This window comes from Peromyscus eremicus, unplaced genomic scaffold (genome assembly GCF_949786415.1).
Source record: "Peromyscus eremicus unplaced genomic scaffold, PerEre_H2_v1 PerEre#2#unplaced_218, whole genome shotgun sequence".
NCBI classification, from domain to species: Eukaryota; Metazoa; Chordata; class Mammalia; order Rodentia; family Cricetidae; genus Peromyscus; species Peromyscus eremicus.
The window spans coordinates 373578-397207 of NW_026734454.1; the positions used below are offsets into that span (position 1 = coordinate 373578).

A 23630-nucleotide genomic window follows, 5' to 3' on the forward strand; every position below is an offset into this window, starting at 1 on the left:
TACATATATATGTGTATATATATATATATATATATAGGTTCTTTAGAGACAGGATTTCTCTGTGTAGTTTTGGTATCTGTCCTGTATCTCACTCTATAGACCCGGGTGGCCTCGATTTTACAGAGATCTACCTGTCTCTGCCTCCTGAGTGCTGGAATTAAAGGCATGTGCCACCACCACCTGACTAAATTTATATTTCTTATGTGTAATAGTCATACATGACAGATACCACCTGGCCCTGACAAAGATTAGGACAAAATGAGACAGAAAATTATGGGGTTATGGAAATGTCATCCGTCAAAGAATTGATTGCGGAGTCTACTACCTGACACAGCCACACCCTTGGGTAAGTCAGAGCCTGGCGCCTGAGGAGGGCAGTTCCCCTTCCTGTGGGGCTGCTCCAGTACAACCATGTCATGGGGAGTGTCCAGCCTCCAGAGACCACACCCTGTTTCTCCTGTACCTCCAGACAGTCTCTGTAGCTCTGCCCATGAGCACAGTTGCAGCCTCCAGGAAGAGATGCCATGACCTTCACCGTCACAGCCCTGCTCTGTCTGGGTGAGATATGAAGATGGGTAGGGGATACTGTGGTCTAGGGTTGATGCTGCCCCACAGCCCAGCACTGGCCCATCAGGAAACCCCAGGGTCTCAGGAGGTTCTGCAGAGGGAAGTACCTGCTCAAGCTTCAGGGACAAACCTCTCACAGGGAACTCTCTTCCAGGACTGACTCTGGGCCTCAGGACCCCAGTGCTGGCAGGTGAGTGAGTGTCTGCAGCTGTCCTGACCTTCACTTCTCATCATTCCTGCAGCCATGCTTGGGCAGTGAGGAGGGAAAACAAAATGTGTGTGCTGACCCTGGGGATGGCGGTAGGGTTGGGGTTGGAGGCTGCAATCTGAGGGTAGCAGCTGTCCTGGATACCAGCTGCTCTTTTCATTGCAGGGGCCCTCCCTAAGCCTATCCTCAAGGTACAGCCAGACTCAGTGGTCTACAAGCAGACTACAGTGACCTTCATGTGTGTGGAGACCACAGGGGCCAAAAAGTACGATCTGTATAAAGATGGAAAACAACTTCTAAGGCACAGAGAGATTCTACAGAATCCTAAAAACAAGGCTGAATTCTCAATCTCAAAAATAGACCCCAATCATGCAGGGCAATATCAATGTCGCTATCAGGCTCATGATGAATGGTCAGAGTTCAGTGACTCCCTGGAGCTGATGGTGACAGGTGAGAGGACACACAAGGTCCCCAGCCTCAGCCTTGACTGTCAAGAAGTGGGTCTGTTCACAGGACTAACCCCACCTAGAGCCAAGCAGGATAATGAGATCTGATAGATTTAACCAATTTCTCCTTCTCTCCCAGGAGCACACAGTAAACCCAGCCTGTCAGCCCAGCCCAGCCCTGTCGTGTCTGAGGCAGGACATGTAACCCTCCAGTGTGTCTCAAAACAACGATACCACAGGTTCATTCTGACTGGGAAAGGAACACGGAATATCTCCCAAATGCTGGATTCAGAGTATAACTACTCTACTCGGTACTACAAGGCCCTGTACTCTGTGGGCCCTGTGACCTCCAGCCAAAGGTGGATATTCAGATGCTATAGCAATTACCTGAGAAGCCCGTTGGTATGGTCAGAACCTAGTGACCCTCTGGAGCTCCTGTTCTCAGGTGAGGAACCTCAGCCTTTGCCTAGAATGATGCTGAAATGATACAGATGCTCAGAGAGGCCTTGGTGTGTGGTGTGTGACATGTGTGAGCAGGCAGGGCTCCTTAGCCCATTGATGCATAGCATGGGAGAGAGAGGGACACAAGATACATAATCCAAAACAGAGAGTGACAGCAAAGCACAGGAGGTCCAGGACAGAGATGAATCTATACGGGGCCTTCTGTTGCTCTGGATCAGCTCATGTACCGTCCACAACAGCTAGGGGAACCCCACAGAAGAGAGGGAGGAAGGGGTGCAGGAGCCAGAATGGTTGAGGACACCAGGAGAATCCACTAAGCAGGGATCATGAGGGCTCACAGAGTTGAAGCAGCAGCCATGGAGCCTGCATGGGTCTGCCCTAGGCCCTCTGCACACATGCTGTGGTGGTTTACCCTGGGTTATATTTTGTTTTGTTTTGTTTTGTTTTGTTTTTTATAGTTTCACTGTGTAGCCCTGTCTCTCCTGGATCTCATTCTGTAGACCAGGCTGGCCTTGAACTCACAGAGATCACCCTGTTTCTGTCTCCTGAGTGCTGGGATTGAAGGCGTGTGCCACCACGGCCTGGCTAGCTTGGGGTTTTTGTTAGATTCATAGCAGTGGGAATGGGGAAATCTCTGAATCCTTTGCTGCATATGGGATATTTTTCCTCCTATGGGATTGACTTATGCAGCGATTACATGAGGGTGTGTGACTAGTCTTATTGAATGTTGTTATGCCATGTTTGGCTAATATTACTGAGAAGCCTCTTCTCCTCCAAAGGGAAACGGAGGAGCCGTGGATTTGGGGCAGAGAGGGGTGGCAAGGAGGCTGCTGTCAGGATGTACTGTGTGACAGAAGAATAAATTAAGAATAAATAAATGTGCAATCCACAAGTGAGACTTTCTTCATGCCATTGTCAGACACACCCACCTCCTCTATCCTACTTCCTTGCAGGGATCCTCCACAAACCCACCATCAAAGCTGAGCCAGGCTCTGTGGTTACCCCAGGAAGTCCCATGACCATTGGGTGTCAGGAGGATGCAGAAATATATGTTCTGCATAAAGAGGGAAGCCAAAATGCCCGGGGCACACAGACCCCAGAAAAGTCTGAGAACAAGGCCAAGTTCTCCATCCCTTCTGTGACACAGCAACATGAGGACAATAAAAACCAGCTGCTCAATCACTAGCCTGTCACCTTCCCTCTAGGCCTCTCCAAGAAGCCCTCCTTGCTGACTCACCAAGGACATATCCTGGACCCTGGGAAGAGCCTCACCCTGCAGTGTTGTTCTGACACCAACTATGACAGATTTGCTCTATACAAATTAGGAGGAGGTAACTTCACCCAGAATGGTGTCCAGTGGACCCAGGATGGCCTCTCCTTGGCCAACTTCACACTGGGCTCTGTGACCCCCTTTACTGGAGGCCAATACAGATGCTATGGTGCACAAAACTTCTCCTCCGAGTGGTCAGCCTCCAGTGACCCCCTGGACATCTTGATCACAGGTGAGGAACTAAATAGATTCCCTCATTTACCTAACCTCTGCTTGAGCTCACATAGGGGAGTTAAGGGGGTGTTGGCTGGGATGAGGGTCAATGTTATTCAGAAACAGATGGAGAAGCAGGAGAACAGGACAGTGGCTAAGTCAGAGAAAAGAGACAGAATCTAAGGTGCTCAGGGCAGACCCAGGTGAGGTGTCAGCTCAGAACATTGAAGGCAGCCTCTCATCCTCCCTCTTCTCTTTAGGACAGCTTCGCTTCAGTCCTTCCCTCTCAGTGAAGCCTAACTCCACAATAAACTCTGGAGACAACGTGACCCTGCTGTGTCAGTCAACAGACCAGGTGGACACTTTCATTCTGTCCAAGGAGGGAGCAGACCAACAACCCCAGAGACTAAAATCAAAGTCTGAACCTTGGGAGTTCCATGCAGAATTCTCCATGAGTGCTGTGACCTCTGACCTCTCAGGCACCTACAGGTGCTATGGATCTCACGACTCATCTCCCTACCTGCTAACACAAGCCAGTGCCCCTGTGGAGCTCACGGTCTCAGGTGAGCTGACCCTGAACTCTCAGGGTGACTTACAGTCCAAACCCTAGTAGACCCCTTGACTTGGGTGGTTTTAAGGGAACAATAGGAAGGTTAGTCGGATGGCACTTTCTCTGCCAGAGAAGTGGATGTCAGCAGCGGTCCTTCCAGTAATGTCCACTCCATCCTCTATTGCAATCTAGGTTTGGGGTAGACAGCATGAGAATCTTGGGGAGGTTTCAGGACAGTGAGCAGAGAGAGGCCCCTGGGTTAGCATCTAACCCTCACCTCCTCTTGTTCTGTTTCCTAGGACTCATTGGAACCTCCAGCCCACCACCCTCAAAGTCCATGCCAACAGCTGGTGAGGATCAGGCACCTCAGTGCAGGGAGTATGCTCCATCCCCAGGCTGTCTCACAGCTCTCAGCCCACTGAAGTCCTCCTTTCTCTGTCAGTTTAGCTTGTGAGTAAAGGAGAAAAACAGAGATCTCAACAGAGACCCCAGAGACCCAGGACTTAGAAGTTTGGATACAGAAAGGTGGCATCCAGAATGTTCTGACTCTGGAGGATGGGAAGGGTGTTGAGGTGGAGAGCAGGGATCTCAGACATTTGCCCCCCCCATCCTGCCTCTAAGGCCCTGAGAACAAACCTCTCTCACCTGCATGGAGTCAGGTCCCAGAGGCTAATAAGGACTCTGTTGGAAGATGGGGCCCAGGTGGACAATAGCTAGTTATGGGCTCCACACAGCTGCTTCTGGAGATGCTGACTGGGACGAGCCTTTCCCTTTCTGGATTGGCTGCTGTTTCTCTGAGTAAAAAGGGGGTAAGCCTGGTCCACATGTCTAAATTTCTTTAAGAGCTGGCCTTGGCTGTGACCTCTCCTGACAGAGGAGTCCCCCAGAACCTGATTCTGCAGTGGGTCTGTCCCACAGTGGTGGTGGCATGTGCAAGGGTGGGGCATGGGATCAGGGCAGGGCATTCAGGCTCCTTCCCTCCAACTCATGAGGCTCAGCTCAGGTGGAGAGAAAAGAGCTGGAAGTAAGAATCCCTGGGTTCGACTCCCAGCTCTGCCACTTCCAGTCAGGTGATCTGAGGCAGGTGAACTGTGGGGATAAAAAAAGAGACAATTACTTGTTGATTGATTGCGAGGAGGGGAGATGATCAGTGCAAAGACCCAGCATGCGTCTGTCACACAGTAGGTACTTAGTTAAGCATCAACATTCCCCACTCATGATGTCACTTGTGTCTCAGGACTGGAAGGGTACCTGAGGGCTCTGGTTGGAGTTTCTGTGGCCTTCCTCCTGTTCCTCTTCATCCTCATCTTCCTCCTTCTCCGACGAAGGCATCAGGGAAAATTCAGGAAGGATGGTGAGTAAGGTGTGGATAACCTGGGTCTCAGGTGGTGGTAGGTTCCCCTGTGAACATTCAAGCACAGGATCAGGACACCAGCCCCAGGGAACCTTCAAACAGGCTGGGTAGTTTAGAAACACTTCTGATCTCAGATCAGAAAGAACATGATCTCAGAATCTGTGCAATGTCAGGTGTTCTGTGAGCTTCACCATGTCCTGGGACATTTGCTCACTCACCCATGTTGTAAAAGTCCCTTTCTTCCTTCCTCCTTTCCTTCCTTCCTTCCTTCCTTCCTTCCTTCCTTCCTTCCTTCCTTCCTTCTTTCCTTTCTTCCTTCCTTCTTTCCTTCCCTGTACATGCCTGGGGAAGGGGGGAAGCTGGGACTCTTCTCTCTCTTGCAGCCCAGAAAAATACGGAATTGCAACTGCCTACAGGAGCTGTAGAGCCACTAAGCAGAGACAGAGGCTCCCAGAAGAGGTAACTCATGGCCAGAGACATAGACCCCCAGCTTCCTGACACACCTCACTGCCAACTGACATCTTCTTGTCTCTCCAGATCCAATCCAGCTGCTGCCACCCAGGAAGAAATCCTTTGTGAGATAAAGAGGGTCCTGGGGAGGGAGATGTCTGAGGACTCAGCATTGCAGGGGTGGTGGAGAGGCTCTGGGGTCTTTGCTATTTGTGTCTGAACTTCACACTATAGATACAGGGATATCACAACACTCCCCGATTCTCTGTCCACATCTGGGGCAATGTAGGAAACCAGGGGTCAGAGTCATCCCTAGACTCTGATCAGGAGACATTTTGTTTGTTCTTCTGACAGATGCTTCAGTGGAGGACACACAGGCTGAGGATGGTGCCAAGTTGGACAGTTGGGTGAGGTTTCTGTCCCTATCTGCAGTGCTAAGAACTTAGGGCCCAGTTTAGTTGAGGGGATGTCTTTTTTTGTTCTCCCTCCCTTGTCCCTCAGAAGCAACCACAGCTGACCCTTCCCTCTCTTCTGCAAGTACAACCTGCCTCACTCTCTCCTGGTTTTCCATGGATCATGTGTCTCACTGCTCCTGTCCCCTTTCTGGCTCCTTGGCATCTGTCTGGTTGTCTTCTGGGGGGCAGCCTGGATGGGAAAGCCCACAGAAACATTTATGGAACTAGCAGCTATAGGCAAGAACCAAAGGGACTTGGGCAGAAACGTGGGGTTTTGTATTGTGTGTGTGGATGTTTTACAAGCATGTATGTCTCTGCACCACATGCCTGCATGGTGCTCCCAGGGGCTAAAGAAGAGTGTCAGATACCCTGGAATGAGAGTTACATATGAATGCAGGTTGCCTTGTGGGTTCTGGGAACCAAACCTGGATCCTCTGAAGTAGTAGTCAGTACTCTTAACCACAGAGCCATCTCTCCAGCCTCCAGAAACGTGTTTTCAGGAAGATGGACTGTGTGGGTATGGCCAAGACAGTTAGAATGTCAGGATAAGAGTCCAGAACTATAGGAAGGAAGCCTGGGAAGATCCCATCAGGGATGCTGTCATCTAAATGGGTCACTCTGCTCATGCTGTGGAAAACTGGCCAGAGATACCCAAGGGAACAGGGAGACACTGTCTGTCCCTCACTACTTCCCTGCTACAGAGACCAGCTGAGGGAGACCCCCAGGGAGAGACATATGCCCAGGTGAAAGGCTCCAGGGTCAGGAGGGCAGGAGCTGTCCTTCCTTCTGTCATATCAGGAGAAGTCCTGGACACCAAAGATGGACAAGCAGAAGATGACAGAGAGATGGACAGTCAGGTGGGTCCTGTCCTCCACAGGACTTCAGCATCCCCCAAGCCAAGCATAACCTTTCTCTCACTCTCTCCCACTCCAGGCTGCTGAATCCAAGGAGCCCCAGGATGTAACCTATGCCCAGCTGTTTATCAGGTCACTCAGAGAGGGAACAGCTGCACCTCCTCCCTCCCAGGCAGGAGAAGCCCCAGAGGAGTCCACTGTATATGCTGCTCTGGCAGTCACTCAACCGGGTTCTGTTCCCAGTAACAAGGAGCAATGACCATATGACTGCTGGGAGACATAACAGAGACCTCCAAGGGGTTCTGTGAACTTTTGGGAACCCGACTGCATTTTAACTAACATGATACATTTTAGAAATAAAGCAGATTTCTCAATAATCAAGTGAAATGAGAAACTAAATAGAAGGGAATGGTTTCACACTGAGTACTAATTTTAATGACATCACTCATCAAAGCTGTGAAATGAGAAAATTTACAGGCTTGGTTGCACAGATCCATAATGCCAACCCCTGGGAGGCTGAGGCAGGAGAATTGCCTTTGTTTTGTGGTTATCTTGGCATACCTACTGAATTTCATGGCAGCCTGAGCTGCAGAGTGAGACATGTTTCACACATTAACCACCAAAGGCCAGGGTGGAGGTACACTCCTGACATCCTAGTACTTTGAAGGTGTGGACAGAAGGATCAAGAAGTCAAGGTCATCTTCACCTACTTAGCACAGGAGTAAGAGGACAGTCTGGAACACATGTGACACTGTTTTAAAGTAAATAAGCCAGGCATGGTGGTGATGCCTTCAATCTCAGCACTTAAGAGGTAGAGACAGGTAGGTCTCTCTGAGTCTGAGGCCAGCTGGTCTAATAGTGAGTTCTAAGTATCCAGAGCTACATAGAGGAACCATGTCTCAAATAAATAAATAAATAAAATAGGGCCAGTGAGATGGCTTAGCCAGTATGGGTACTTGCCACCAAGGCTGATATCCTAAGTTCAATCAGCAGGAATTGGGGAAGGACAAAACTGACTCCCACAACTTGTTCTCTGACCTCCAGCTAAGTCCTTGGTGTCTTACCCACACCCAAGAAATAAAACAATTTAAAATACAAACTAACAATCATAAATGAAAGCTGAATATAGTAGTGTAGGCCTGTAAACCCAACAAGGCTGGCCTCAAACCTGCTGTCCTTCTGCCTCAGTTCCTGGTATGTACAACAATATATTCACTTTATTTTCTTAAAGGTTTATTGTGTTTTATTTATGTGTGTGTGTATGTGCTTGTGTGATTTAATTCCATGTGTATACGGGTGCCTACGGAGGCCAGAGTGAACATTGGAGCTGGAGTTATAGATGTTTGTGAGCTGCATGCTGTGGGTGCTAGAAACTGAACTCAGGTCTTCAGCAAGAGCAGTGCATGTTCCTAACCACAGAGACACCTTTATAGCCTCCCTACATTCACTAAAAATGTAATAACAGCAGAACACTATGAACAATTTTATAGAAAAGTTCCCCTTTGGAAATTCACTTTCTGGAAGCTGGTGACTTTTTCCAAATGTTTGTGTGTTTGAAATAAAGACATTATGAAACTAGAGAAAGAGGAAATATAGCCCAACATAGTTTATCAGACCAGAAAATTATTAACAAAACCTGACAAAGAAAACCTAGGAAGAAAGTTCTTTCACATCAGCCTAGACTTGAACCCTAAAAAAATTAATGAACCAACAACCAGGGAACCTGCATGAGACTAACCTAGACCCTCTGCATATATATTACAGTTGTGTATCTTGGTCCTATGGGACTCCTAACAGTGAGAGCAGGGGTATCCCTGACTCTGTTGCCTACTTTTGGGACCCATTCTTCCTACTGGATTGCCTCATTAGCATTAATAGAAGAGGAGGTGCCTAGTCTCACAGCAACTTTATATATAATGGCTGGCTGATATCCATGAGAGACCCTCTATTTTCTGAAGAGAAACAGGAGGAGGAAGTTAACAATTTGAGAGTGGGAGGCATGTGAGACCTTGGTGGAAGGGCATTTAGAGGGGGGACTAGAGTACTGTGGAATGTTGTTCTAAATTATGTGCATGTGTGTTGCTCTGATTGGTTGATAAATAAAATGCTGATTGGCCAGTAGCCAGGCAGGAAGTATAAGCAGGATGAGTAAACAAGGAGAATGCTGGGAAGAGGAAGAACAGAGTCAGGAGTCAGCAGCCAGACACAAAGGAAGCAAGATGACAAGGCAGAATTGAGAAAAGGTACCAAGCCACGTGTCTAAACATAAAAAAGAATTATGAGTTAAGTGTAAGAGCTAGTCAGTAACAAGCCTGAGATAATGGCTGACCAGTTATAATTAATATAAGCTTCCGGGTGATTATTTTATAAAAGACTGCAGGACTGTGGGTGAGAGATTTGTCTTGACTATGGGACAGGCAGGACACAGAAAAACTTCCAACTACATTTGGCGGACCAATGTGGATCTCTTGAATTTCATAAGGCCGAAAAGAGTTTTAAAAAGGGCTTCTAACCACACAATAATGGAGCCAAAAAAGGTTTCTACTTCATGTCTCATGTAGGTCGAGATATAGAGACACCAAGGTACAGAGAGGCTGTGGCATACAGACTTGAGCTACAGTATGGTTGATTCACAGTATATGACCTTGAGTGCAGCAGGCAGATTCCTGCTACTGTACACAGTGGCCTCTGCAAGCCATGCAGCATGCTACATGATGAATTTACCTTTTGCTAGTACAGACAAAAAAAGAGAGAGAGAGAGGTTTCTGGGCAACACGTTGCTTCTTAGAAACATAGAGTTGGCGGTAGGCATACTTCTGCCATGATTGGAAGCTGAGGTGGGCCAAGTCAGCACCCAAGGCTGTCGTGTTGGTCCTAGCCAAGCATTTCAGCAGTGTAAAATCTCTCCTGGTCAGAGAAGAATTATAGATTCACAATAAAACACATTCAGATTAAATAAAACCCTAAATAGTTTACAATGTATGTAAAAATGTACGTAGGCTTGGAAGATAGAGGAATAGGAGGATAGACAGTTACATAAAGAAATAGTTTTAAAAAATAAAGTCTTTAAAAAGAAATTAAAAGCAATATAAAAATAAACCACATAGAGATGGAAATCACACAGAATTTGGATTGTATTGTCTTTGGGATTTTTTTTTAATTTATTTATTTATTATGTATACAGCATGTATGACTGCAGGCCAGAAGAGGGCACCAGATCTCATTACAGATGGTTGTGAGCCACCATGTGGTTGCTGGGAATTGAACTCAGGACCTCTGGAAGAGCAGTCAGTGCTCTTAACCTCTGAGCCATCTCTCCAGCCCCGTCTTTGGGATTTTTAACTGCAGAAAGACATTTTAGTGTAAAGGCTGTTGAGTTCAGCCACTATATATATTTTAAAGGTATCTGAACTTCAAAGTTCATGACTAAGGATATGTTACTTTGGAAAAGAGGTTCTGCTTTTGTTTACGCAGAAGATATAGATGTAATTCTGAAAGGTCTTATTAAAAAAGAAACACAGAGCCAAACACCGAGTTAAAAGCCCAAGAGGTCAGAGCACTAGTGAGTAGCCCTTAGCATACCAGCCACTGCCATCCTTCCCCTGAGAAAAGAGACCTACCTCCTGTGTGTCTGTATTTTTATTCTGTTCAGCCTTCTCATTTGTTCTAAACCCAACCACATGACTTCCTCATCACTGCCTGTTTATACAGACCTCCAGGTCTCTATGGTTGGTATTGAGATTAAAAGCGTGTGTCTCCAAGCTGGCTGTATCCTATATCACACAGACTCTGCCTGCCATGTGATCAGATTAAGGGTGTGGGCTACCACTGCCAGATTTCTGCTATGGCTTGATATTAGCTCTGACCCCCAGGCAACTTTATTTATTAACATACAAATAAAATCACATTTCAGCACAAATAAATTATCACCATATGTGGATTGCTTCCAGGCTGATATAGTTGATCATCCAAGACCCTCTGAAAGGTATCTGATGGCACCATGGCCCAGATGATCCAACATCCAGAGCAGCTTCAAGGCAACTGGCTCATATAATACAGCATCACAGACTATTCCAGTCAGGACTTGATCATAATTCTTAATTTTCTCAGGATCCCCATAAGAATACGGTGCCCTCCATCAGCAGGAAGTAACCTGGAACACTATACCCACATTCCGAAAAAAATGGATTATAGATATTTGTCTTTGTTAGAGATTGGTTACAAGTTGCTGTGGGTCATATTCAATATCTTTCTAAAAGAAAAAAAGGGGTATGATACAGATATAATAGGATGAAAGGGTAGATTATTGAATCTACTTTTAAAGAACAACTTGTTTCACATTGCTATGGATTTTAGTTTATTGATACCAATTTAAAGTTAATTTTGTTATACTGTATATATATATGTCTACTCTTGTTTAAGGTATTATGTTTGTGTAGCTCATTGACATTGTAATGAATAATTAAGAAATACAGATTAATAATTAGTCATCCATGATAATCAAACTTATAGTCATGTCAGTTAAGTTTTCTAGGTATACATAGATATATTTCAATTAGGTAGATGATCTTCAAACACTTCAAAGACCTACAGAATGTGGCATTTAAAATGTTTTAAATACTTAGACTTTCCTGGACAATGAGATAGAGGGTGGCTGTACCCTGGCCAACAGCAAGGCCCACGAAGAGTCTCACAATTCACCTGGTGCTGTGCCTGTGTGGTGGCATCAAAAAGCCAACCCATTGCCAGTTTCTCCAGAAACACACTGTGATAAAGCTGTACACTGCTGCCCACAAGTTCTGCACACACCTGCAACACTGTGCAGTCAACTGCCTCAAGAAGAAGTGTGGCCCTACCTATAACCTGTGATGCAAGAAAGTCAAATTATTCAGAGACCTTGTTTGGCCCAAGACCAGTGACTACTGTTTTGCCTGAAGAAAAAGGACTAAGGAAAGTGATGATGCTAAGATTGGGCTAGCAACATGGATCAGTGTATAAGTACCTGCTGCCAACCACCAGTCCTGCTCTGATCCACATTATGCAAGGAGAAAACTGCTTTCTATGACCTCTGACCTCCATGAGCATGCTGTGGAACAAGTATATCTACACATAAAGAAGAAAAGAAGTGTAATTTATTATTATTAAATGAGTATAATTATAAAAATAAGTGTAAATAATAAATCAGTGTGATTTAAAATTATAATGGAAAGTACACACATCAAAAAAAGAAAAACATCCAGAAAGAGTGATGCACATTTGGAATTCAGCACTGGAGATTTGGGAAGAGGATTATAAATTTTATTTCATGCTGATGTACACAGTGAGACCTTTCACAGAAACCATCAACATTTAGAATATATGGAATTATTTCACATTAAAAAATATGAAAGAAATAAAGCAAGACCATATGTAAATTTGTGTTTCTTATGTGTAATATTCAAGTCTGCTAATTTGTCAGTTCCACTTGGAACAGAAAAGATGAGGACATGTAAAACAGACAAAGAATTGATTGCAGAGTCTACAACCTGACCTAGACACAGCCTTGGGGAAGTCAGAGCCTGGTGCCTGAGGAGGGCACTTCCCCTTCCTGTGGGGCTGCTGCAGTACAACCGTGTCATAGGGAGTGTCCACCCTCCAGAGGCCACACCCTGTGTCTCCTGTCCCTCCAGACAGTCTCTGTAGCTCTGCCCATGAGGAAAGTTGCAGCCGCCAGGAGGAGATGCCATGACCTTCACCTTCACAGCCCTGCTCTGTCTGGGTGAGATGTGGAGATGGGGAGGGGATACTGTGGTCTAGGGTTGATGCTGCCCCACAGCCCAGCACTGGCCAGTTAAAAACCCCAGGGTCTCCGGAGGTTCTACAGAGAGGAGGAACTGCTCAGGCTTCAGGGACAAACCTCTCACAGGAAACTCTTTTCCAGGGCTGACTCTGGGCCTGGGGATCCCAGTGCTGGCAGATGAGTAAGTGTCTGCAATGTCCTGACCTTCACATCTCATCATTCCTGCAGCCATGCCTGGGCAGTGAGGATGGAGAACAACACATGTGTGCTGCCCCTGGGCATGGCTGGAGGGTTGGGGTTGGGAGCTGCAATCTGATGGCTGTCCTGAGTCCTAGATGCTGTTTTCCTTGTAGGGGCCCTCCGTAAGCCTGTCCTCACAGTACAGCCAGACTCTGTGGTCTACAAGCAGACTACAGTGACCTTCATGTGTGTGGGGACCACAGAAGCCAAAGCATACAGACTCTATAAAGAGGAAACCCAAAAATTAAAGCACACAGAGTTTCTACAAAATCCTAAGAACAAGGCTAAATTCTCAATCTCGAAAATAGACCAAAAACATGCAGGACGATATCGCTGTCAATATCAGATCTATGATGGATGGTGGTCAGAGTACAGTGACTCCCTGGATCTGGTGGTGACAGGTGAGAGGACACATAGGTCCCCAGCCTCAGGCTTGACTGTCAAGAGGTTGGTCTATTCACAGGGTTACCTCCACCTCACAGCCATAGAGGATAAGGAAGCCTGATACATTTAACTGATTCCTGTTTCTCTCCTAGGAGTCTACAGTAAACCCAGCCTGTCAGCCCAGCCCAGCCCTGTGGTGACTGAAAGAGGGAATGTCATCCTCTAGTGTGTCTCAGGGCAGTCATATCACAGTTTTGTTCTGATGAAGGAAGGACCTCAGAAGCTCTCCTGGATGCTGGACTCACAGTATAACCGCCATACTAGACAGTTCCAGGCCCTGTTCTCTGTGGGCCCTGTGACCTCCAGCCAAAGGTGGACATTCAGAAGCTACAGCTTTAACAGGAACAGACCACATGTGTGGTCAGAACCTAGTGACCCCCTGGAGCTCCTGGTCTCAGGTGAAGAACCCCAGCCTTTCCCTAGAATGATATTGAAAAGATACAGGTGCTCAGAGAGGCCTTGGTGTGTGGTGTGTGTGAGGGGCCAGGGCTCCTGAGCCCATGACACAGAGCATGGTAGAGAGTGGGACACAAGACACAGAATCCAAGACAGACAGTGACAGCAAAGCCCAGGAGGTCAGGACGGAGAAGAATCTTTATGGGGCTTTCTGTTACTCTGGATCAGCTCATGTACCATCCACACAGCTAGGGGAACCCCACAGAAGAGAGGGAGGAAGGGGTGCAGGAGCCAGAGCACTCAGGACATCAGGAGAACACGGCCCACACAATCAACTATGCAGGGATCATGAGGGCTCACAGAGACTGAAGCAGCAACCACAGAGCCTGCATGGGTCTGCCGTAGGCCCTCTGTACACATGCTGTGGTTGTTTACCTTGGGTGTTTTGTTTTGTTTTGTTTTGTAGAGTTTCTCTGTGTAGCTCTGGCTGCCCTGGAACTCACTCTGTACACCAGGCTGGTCTTAATCTCACAGAGATCTGCCTGCATCTCTTTCCTGAATGCTAGAATTAAAGGAATGCACCACCCTTGCCTGACTAGTTTGGGAATTTTGTTAGACTTATAAAAATAGAAGTGGGGATGACTCAGATTATTTTGCCTGGGATCTTTTTCCTCTTATAGGGTTGCCTAATTGAGCCTTAATATGATGGTGTCACTACTCTTATTGCATGCTGTTATTCTGTGTTCAGTTACTATCACTGGAAAACCAGTTCTTTTCTGAAAGAAAACAGAGGAGCAGTGGAGAGGGGAGGTGGAGATGCTGCTGTCAGGATGTATTATATGAGAGAAGAATAAATAAAAAAGAAAAAACTGCCATCCACAACTGTGACTTTCTCTGTGCCACATTCAGAGAGATCCAACTTCTTTCTCCTACATCCTTGCAGGGACCCTCCACAAACCCACCATCAAGGCTGAGCCAGGCTTTGTGGTCACTTACACAAGTGCCATGACTATCTGGAGTCAGGCGACCATGGATGCAGAAATAAGTGTTCTGCATAAAGAGGGAAGTCATAAACCCTTGGACACACAGACCCCAAAGAAGCCTGAGAACAAGGCCATGTTCTCCATCCCTTCTGTGACACAGCAACATGGGGGACAATATCGCTGTTACTGTTACAGCTCAGCTGGCTGGACAGAGCACAGTGACACCCTGGAACTGGTGGTGACAGGTGAGGGGACAGTCAGGGTCTCAGCCCCAGGCTCTGCTCTCAGGAGTATTCCCCTCCCACAGCCTAGCCCTGGAGAACATTCTGGCTGTGTGAGCCGGTATAACAGTCTGCCTCCTTCTCTTCTAGGAATCCACTACAATAAACCCAGCCTGTCAGTCCTACCCAGCGCTGTGGTGACTTTAGGACAGAACATGACCCTCCAATGTGTCTCCAAGGAGGAATATGATAAACTTGTTCTCATCAAGAAAGATCAGATGCTCCTCAGCTCTCAGAACTCACAGTTTATACCCAGTACTAGGCAGTGGCAAACCTTGTTCTCTATAGATCATGTAACACCAGACCACAGAGGAACATTCAGATGTTATGGTTACTACAATCATACCCCACAGTTGTGGTCAGTACCTAGTGAGCTCCTGGAAATAAACATCTCAGGTGAGTCAGCCCCATCATTGACCAATCAATTTTTGACACCCTCAGCCAAGGTGAGGTGATCCAGATCTTTCTCAGCTAAAGATTACATTACACATTACACAATTACAACAATTATTGACAAGAACTGGGTTATAAATGCTGCTAAGGGTCACCCAGATGGATATTCACCTTCATGATGGTAGATGCCAACATGGATATTTCTAGGAATTCTCACAACAGCCCCTGCTTATGGAACTCAGAAGGTCCAGGCAGTCTAAAAGACCATCTTGGAGAGGCCACAGACAGATACAAGATATTATACAGAAGCCGGGCAGTGGTGGTGCATGGCTTTAATCCTAGGACTTGGGAGGCAGAGGCAGGTGAATCTCTGTGAGTTCGAGGCCAGCCTGGTCTACAAAGTGAGTTCCAGGACAGGCTCCAAAAGATACAAAGATACTATGCAGAAACTAGTCCCCAATGACAACCTCTGCTGATCACACTCCATTTATCAGTATTCACAGACCTTTGCTTTCAGTAAATCCATGGCCCTCAGTGTCTCCAAGGGAGGAGGTGGCCTTGGTGATATAGTGTGTATCCCAATAAAACTTACGTGGGGATCAGAGTACAGAGTTAGCCACTAAATTAGACATAAAGGTCGGGCAGTGGTGGCACACACCTTTAATCCTACCACTTGGGAGGCAGAGATGCTATGGATCTCTGTGAGTTCAAGGCCACTCTGGGCTACATGACAGAAGCAGAAGCAGGCAATGGTGGCACACGCCCTTAATCTCAGGAAGTAATATGGCAGGACACAGAAAGGTATATAAGGCACTAGGAAACAGGAACTCTCACAGTTTAGACTGAGGATTTCATAGAGGTAAGAACTTTTGGCTGGCTTGCTCTACTTCTCTGATATTTCAATTTCACCCCAATATCTGGCTCCCAGTTTTTTATTATAAGACCTTTTAAGATTCGTGTTACACGAATCTTGCTATACTCTACTTCTGTTCAAAACAGATCCACATCCATAGCTCAACCCTATGAAACAGAATTTGTCATAAGAACATGAACATAACAATGATCACATTAGGCAAAATAAAATCCAGCAGTCTCAATCAAAACCTATTCCTTTGTGAAGTCTGCAACATTTCACTTCAGAGTGAAATAGAGGAACTGAGACTGTATGGGTTCAGCCTTCTTTGGAGGGATAACAGCTAAGAATATTTTCTGCCTGCCCTTGGTGTGCTCATCTGAACAAGAGAAGGTTTGGGGACAGGGCCTCCAGGGACAATCCACCACTGACCCTTGAGTGGAGACTCAAGGGTGATGGAAGAGCTGTACTACTCTCTCCTCACATGATAGCCGTCCTGTTTGTCTCAATAACTATTATTTGTAAAGAGGAAAAAAATAAGGGTTAGATATGTCAGTCTTGGCATCTATACTTAGTGTGGGCTAGCCATGCCTTTGGGGAAAATATTAGGTGAAAGCCCAGACATGTACAATATACTCTTTTCTGCTTCACACATACATACACACACACACACACACACACACACACACACACACACACACACATCACATTACATCACATCTTATTTTGAGAGCCAGGACTACAAAAACTCTGCATGACTCTGCTCCACACCTTTTTTTCCCACATGATATGTGAAAGAAAGAGATGGAAAACAATCTGCATCAGAAGAATGTGCTCCTACCTGAACTGGACATAGAGAAGTTTCTTGGTCTGATGTAGGAAGGAATATCAGGGAAAGTTTAGCAACAGAGCAGAGATTCTCAGCCTTCACAGAAAACATTTCTCATTTCTGAGAGATTATAAGTTAGATTCTCCTTGTCTAGCCCTAGGTGGTCCCTGGGTACTTAGAACAGATCAGAGGAATGCTCAGATCACAGGAGAGATGGGAGGTCTAAGTGTGACAAGCTGACAAACACTCAGAAAAAAATCATTTAGGAAATCATCCAAAATGTTGTTCACCCAACCTCTTCTAAGCTGAACAGAGACACTACACTCAGAATGGCCCTGTGGCTCCTCAGTGTCATGACTCAGGGGTCAATGCCTGAAATGCCTTGTCAATTTTTTCTAGTTTGAATTTACTGTTCTCAGGGGTGTTTTCACAGTGGTCCTAATGAATTTAATAAGAACTCCTAGTGGGAACAGGGACTGTCTCTGAATCTTTTACTGGCTTTGGGGACCCTACTCCTTATACTTGGTCACTTTGCCACACCTTAATACATGGGGAGGTGGTCAGTCTTACCATAACTTTATATACCATGTGTAGTTGATGCTCATGTGAGACCTGCCCTTTCCTAAACAGAAACGGAGAAGGAGTGGATTCAGGGGTGGGAATAGAGGGGTTTGGGGAAGAGTGACTGGGAAGATGGGGGGAACTGCAGCTGGGATGCAAAATAAATAAAATAAACAAATGTGTTTTAAAAAAAGAATGAGAAGGAACCCAGTGTGTGTGGGGGGTGCGGGTGGGGGGGGATTCAGAAACTTTTAGGATGAGAATTATTGGTATTTACAATAAATGAGAAAGTGGAATGCAGAAGAAACACCCAGATCTCTTAAGCATGCACACACCCAATTTCTCTTCTTCTGTTCTCAGGATCAGTTGAGATTATCGGTTCCTCCTAGAACATGTCTAAACCCAAGACAGTCCAATAAAGGGAATTCAAGGGCTGGATAGATGGCTCAGAGGTTAAGAGCACTGGCTATTCTTCCAGAGGTCCTGAGTTCAATTCCCAGCAACCACATGGTGGTTTACAACCATCTGTAATGAGATCTGGTGCCCTCTTCTGGCCTGCAGGCAGAACACCATATGCATAATAAATAAATAAATATTTTTTTTAAAAAAAAAGAGAGAATTCAAAGTCATAACACTGGAAACAGAGGCTCCAGGTTTGATCCAAGGAAGGCAAGGGCCCTGGGTGGACATTTAATTATCTTGGAGATGTTTAGTTGTCTTAAGGGATTTTGACCATCGGTAACCTCTGTAACTCCTTTGTCCACAACCACAGTCTCAGATAACCAGGATCACACAGTGGAGAATCTCATCAGGATGGGGTTTGCTGCCATGATCCTCATAATCCTTGGGATTCTTGTCTTTGAGGCTTGGGGCAGCCAGAGACAGATCCACCATGCAACTGAGAAGTAATCAGAAAAGAAAGAAGTACATCTCTCAAGATTCCAGAGTCTGAGAAATAAATCTGATGATCCCAAGATTTCTGTAAAAAAAATTCAGTTCTTATATTGAGGAACTGTTGTGAGAGAATGTTCAGTGAGCAAACATGTTTTATGTCTGGGTCCTTCCCTGAAATGTTGAAGAGTCCTTAAATGGAAGAGTGATAATTGAGAAATAACAGCTAGGAAATACAGAGAGAGGTAGACGCAAAAAGACATAGACACAGAAGATCTTCGGGAGAGCTCTGGGTCAGTACCACAGACTCCTGCGTTTATTATTCACAGCCTTTATATATTCAAAGTAAAGGGGGCAAAGAAACTTCCCCTTTTCAAGGACATCACTGTTCAGGGTACAAAGCACAGATGAGTGTAAACACCTCCATAGCACTCAAGACATCTAGTAGCTATGCAAAGCATCCTGTAATTAGGCCTTGAAGTATAAGACACCTGGTAACCATGCCTTTGGACAAAGCATCCTGTTATGCAGCCTTGCAGAGTAGAAAACAAGGACTCACTGACCTTTAGTCAAGATGGAATAAGGCATCACTGTGGATCTCTGTGGGCCCCTAGAGTTTTGGGTGCAGAGGAAGGCTGGAGTGTTCGGATAAGTTCCTTCTGCAGCAAATGAATTTACGTCACTCCACCTGCTGTAGGCCTTTGCTGACTGAACCAACTCTTTTCTTGACCCATAAAGTGAGGGAATATGCTGGCCCATCTCTCTGGCTTTGGTCCTTGTTCCTAAACATATTTTCCTTTCCCCACCTCATGTGTCATTTTCCATTTTAATAAATTGTCACATTCACTATGGCAGAAGCTTCTCTCTGTTGGACTAGAAATAAAGAATGTGCCTCAGTAACAAAAATAATAAGTAAAGTCAGAGCCCGTAATTCAAAGTCACTCTGCCTATGATGTCCCAAAACTCTCTTTGTGACCCTCCATCCTTTCAGGCTTCAACACATGTTCTTCACAGAGTTTCTCTTGAAATATAAAGCCAGTGTTAACACACTGGTAGAATAAGGACTAGCTGGCAAGATAGTGTGGGCAGGACTTTGAAAGTGTTTTCTTAATACAAATTTCTGATTTGTAGCATTTGCTGACCACTACAAATATCCCCATCAAAGATACCTTCACAGTAGCAATGTCACATCACAGGTGTGAGGGTGGGAGTGTTGCATTAAATTGATGTGTTTTTCATTTCATTTTCCACTATCTATTTCTCATATATGCAAAAGCAATTGGCTTGCAGATCAATCATCCCACATTCACCTTGCTAGGGAAAGTTACCATGCAATGATTCATAATTTCTACATAGACAATTATGTTATCTTCAGACAATGATAGTTGTATTTATTTCTCTCTCTCTCTCTCTCTCTCTCTCTCTCTCTCTCTCTCTCTCTCTCTCTCAGATTTTACCTATACTTCTATTTCTGTATTAGCTAAATCTTCAAATACAAAGCTGAAAATGTGTGAAGAAAGGAGATTCTGTTACCTTCTGCATGATTTAATACAAAATCTGCTTTCTCAAAATTAAGCATGATGCTAACTTCAGTATTTTGGTACATTAATTATTCTGATCCTGGAGGTTCTCTATATCTAATTTCCTGTGAGTGTTCATAATTAATGGCTATGGGACACTGACAAATGTTAACTATTCATGAAAAACTGTCTCAGTTATGTATGTTTTATTTTAACCTTGTTACTATCATCAATAAAATATAGTTTTAAATATTTAATGGGATTTACATGACTGACTAAATTCTACTTTTTCAGAAGGTGTTCTTTTCATTTTATAATACATTCTCATAGCTAACAGCAAGATATGGTCTGAAGAAATCATATTTAGTAAATGTTTTTCATGATGTTAACATCATAGAATACTTAGAAAGGACTCATAAATATGATATCAGAGATTACTTGCTCTTCAGGACTGTCTCTACAGGTTGCAGGAATGATATTTTTGTAGATTTTTTCAGCTGTGTTCATGGGAGGTTATGGTGATATTTTATTTATATTAAAATGATATTTGTGCCCTTCTGAAGCACAGGTGAGTGCCCTAGCTTGCCCCCGACCCCATCCCTGGGCACCAGCCACTCCGGGGAAGACCTGCCCAACTTGGCCCCAGGTTCTGGTCCCCGGGCAGGTTCCCTTCTAGCCCCACCGGGAAGGATCCCCTTCTCCAAGACCCCTGGCAGACCCTGCAGTCTCCACGCCCTGCCCCCACGCCCATCGGCCTGAGCCCCAAGCCTCTTCCTGACACTTAGAGGCCGGCCCCCCAGCTCCCATCTTGCCCAGGACTTCCCTTCTGAAGCACAGGTGAGTGCCCTAGCTTGCCCCTGACCCCATCCCTGGGCACCAGCCACTCCGGGAAAGACCTGCCCAACTTGGCCCCAGGTTCTGGTCCCTGGGCAGGTTCCCTTCTAGCCCCACCGGGAAGGATCCCCTTCTCCAAGACCCCTGGCAGACCCTGCAGTCTCCACGCCCTGCCCCCACACCCATCCGCCTGAGCCCCAAGCCTCTTCCTGACACTTAGAGGCCGGCCCCCCAGCTCCCATCTTGCCCAGGACTTCCCTTCTGAAGCACAGGTGAGTGCCCTAGCTTGCCCCGGACCCCATCCCTGGGCACCAGCCACTCCGGGGAAGACCTGCCCAACTTGGCCCCAGGGTCTGGTCCCCGGGCAGGTGCCCTTCTAACCCCACCAGGAATGATCCCCTTCTCCAAGACCCCTGGCAGACCCTGCAGTCTCCACGCCCTGCCCCCACGCCCATCTGCCTGAGCCCCAAGCCTCTTCCTGAGACTTAGAGGCCGGCCCCCAGCTCCCATCTTGCCCAGGACTTCCCTTCTGAAGCACAGGTGAGTGCTCTAGCTTGCCCCGGACCCCATCCCTGGGCACCAGCCACTCTGGGGAAGACCTGCCCAACTTGGCCCCAGGTTCTGGTCCCCGGGCAGGTTCCCTTCTAGCTCCACCGGGAAGGATCCCCTTCTCCAAGACCCCTGGCAGACCCTGCAGTCTCCACGCCCTGCCCCCACGCCCATCCAACTGAGCCCCAAGCCTCTTCTTGAGACTTAGAGGCTGGCCCCCAGCTCCCATCTTGCCCTGGATTTCCCATCTGGAGGAGAGAGAGAGAGAGAGAGAGAGAGAGAGAGAGAGAGAGAGAGAGGAGAGCACCCATCCTCCCCCGGACTTCCCTTCTGAACAAGAGCTCCCAACCTGCCCTGGACTTCCAATTTGGACAAGAGAGCTCCCATCTGGACAAGAGAGAGAGACTTCCTGAATCTGTCAGCTCTGTCTGAACCAAGTGTGCGGATAAGGCCAAGAACGAACCACAAGGAGATGGGCAGACGTCAAGGCAGACACACATACAACAAAATGAATAGTAATACACCATCACCAGGCCCTAGCCCTCCTCCAACACCTAGACCTGAACATCAGAAATTGGAAGAAGCAGAAGAAAATAGCCTTATGAATGTCATCATGAAGAAGCTAGAGGCTCGTGTAGAGGAAAAGACAAAAAAAAAATGTGAAGAACGCTGTAAACAACTAGAGGAAAGGGCAAACAAATTAGAAGAAATCAAAAAAGTCCTGGAAGAGAACAATAAAATACTGAAAGAAAATCAAGAAAAATCAATGAAACAAATGAAGGAAACAGTCCAAGACCTGAAAAGGGAAATAGAAAAAATGAAGAAGACACAAACAGAGGGAATGCTGGAAATAGAAAATCTGAGAAAACGATTGGGAACTTCAGATGCAAGTATAATCAACAGAATGCAAGAGATGGAAGAGAGGATCTCTAGCGTTGAAGATACAGTAGAAGAAATAGATTCATCAGTCAAAGAAAACACTAAAGTCAACAAAGTCATGAACCAAAATGTCCAAGAAATTTGGGACACCATGAAAAGACCAAACCTACGAATAATAGGGGTAGAAGAAGGAGAAGAATACCAACTCAAGGGCACAGAAAATATATTCAACAAGATCATAGAAGAAAACTTTCCCAACTTAAAGAAGGAAATGCCTATGAAGATACAGGAAGCCTATAGAACACCAAACAGAGTAGACCCCTGAAAAAAGTCCCCTCGCCACATAATAATTAAACAATTAAATGTACAGAATAAAGAAAAAATATTAAGAGCAGCAAAGGAAAAAGGTCAAGTGACATATAAAGGCAAACCTATCAGAATAACACCCGATTTCTCAATGGAGACTTTGAAAGCCAGAAGGTCCTGGATAGATGTAATGCAGACATTAAGAGACCATGGATGTCAGCCTAGACTAATATACCCAGCAAAACGTTCAATCATCATAGATGGAGTCAACAAGACATTCCATGACAAAGCCAGATTTAAACAATATTTATCCACAAACCCAGCCCTACAGAAAGCACTAGAAGGAAAATTCCAACCTAAGGAAGTCAAATACAACCTCGAAAACACAGGCAATAGATAAAGCCACAGCAGTAGACCCCAACGAAGAAAAGTACACACACATCACCACCAAAAAATAACAGGAATGAACAATCACTGGACATTAATATCCCTCAATATCAATGGACTTAATTCACCTATAAAAAGACATAGGCTTACAGAATGGATACGAAAGCAGGACCCATCTTTCTGCTGCATACAAGAAACACATCTCAAATTCAAAGATAGACACTACCTAAAAATAAAAGGCTGGGAAAAGACTTTCCAATCAAACGGTCTTAAGAAACAAGCGGGTGTAGCCATCCTGATATCCAGCAAAATAGACTTCAAACTAAAATCAATCAAAAGAGATCAAGAAGGGCATAACATACTCATCACAGGAAAGATCCACCAAGATGAAGTCTCAATTCTGAACATTTATGCCCCAAACACAAGGGCACCCACATATGTAAAAGAAACATTACTAAAGCTTAAATCACATATAAAACCCCACACATTAATAGTGGGAGACCTCAACACCCCACTTTCACCACTGGACAGATCCCCCAAATCGAAACTTAACAGAGAAATAAAGGACTTAATTGATGTCATGACTCAAATGGACTTAATCGACATCTACAGAACATTCCATCCTAACAAAAAAGAATATACCTTCTTCTCAGCACCCCATGGAACCTTCTCTAAA

General features: G+C 45.7%; 2 protein-coding genes across 2 annotated transcripts; both read left to right on the top strand.

Moving 5' to 3' along the window:
- The first annotated feature begins 524 nt into the window (after positions 1-524).
- Positions 525-7148, top strand: LOC131901675 (leukocyte immunoglobulin-like receptor subfamily B member 3A). The gene is given in 13 exon segments (XM_059252781.1): positions 525-558; positions 722-757; positions 941-1225; positions 1361-1666; positions 2637-3185; positions 3427-3729; positions 4016-4066; positions 4954-5070; positions 5454-5529; positions 5608-5645; positions 5875-5927; positions 6677-6832; positions 6909-7148. Coding segments are annotated over 13 exon segments (2184 nt in total). The 3' UTR covers positions 7089-7148.
- A 5405-nt stretch (positions 7149-12553) lies between these two features.
- LOC131901684 (leukocyte immunoglobulin-like receptor subfamily B member 3-like) lies at positions 12554-15348 on the top strand (the record flags this gene model as incomplete). The annotated part of the gene is given in 6 exon segments (XM_059252788.1): positions 12554-12587; positions 12750-12776; positions 12953-13249; positions 13385-13690; positions 14632-14916; positions 15043-15348. Coding segments are annotated over 6 exon segments (1255 nt in total), but the record flags the coding sequence as incomplete, so codon positions are not given.
- Positions 15349-23630: the final 8282 nt, after the last annotated feature.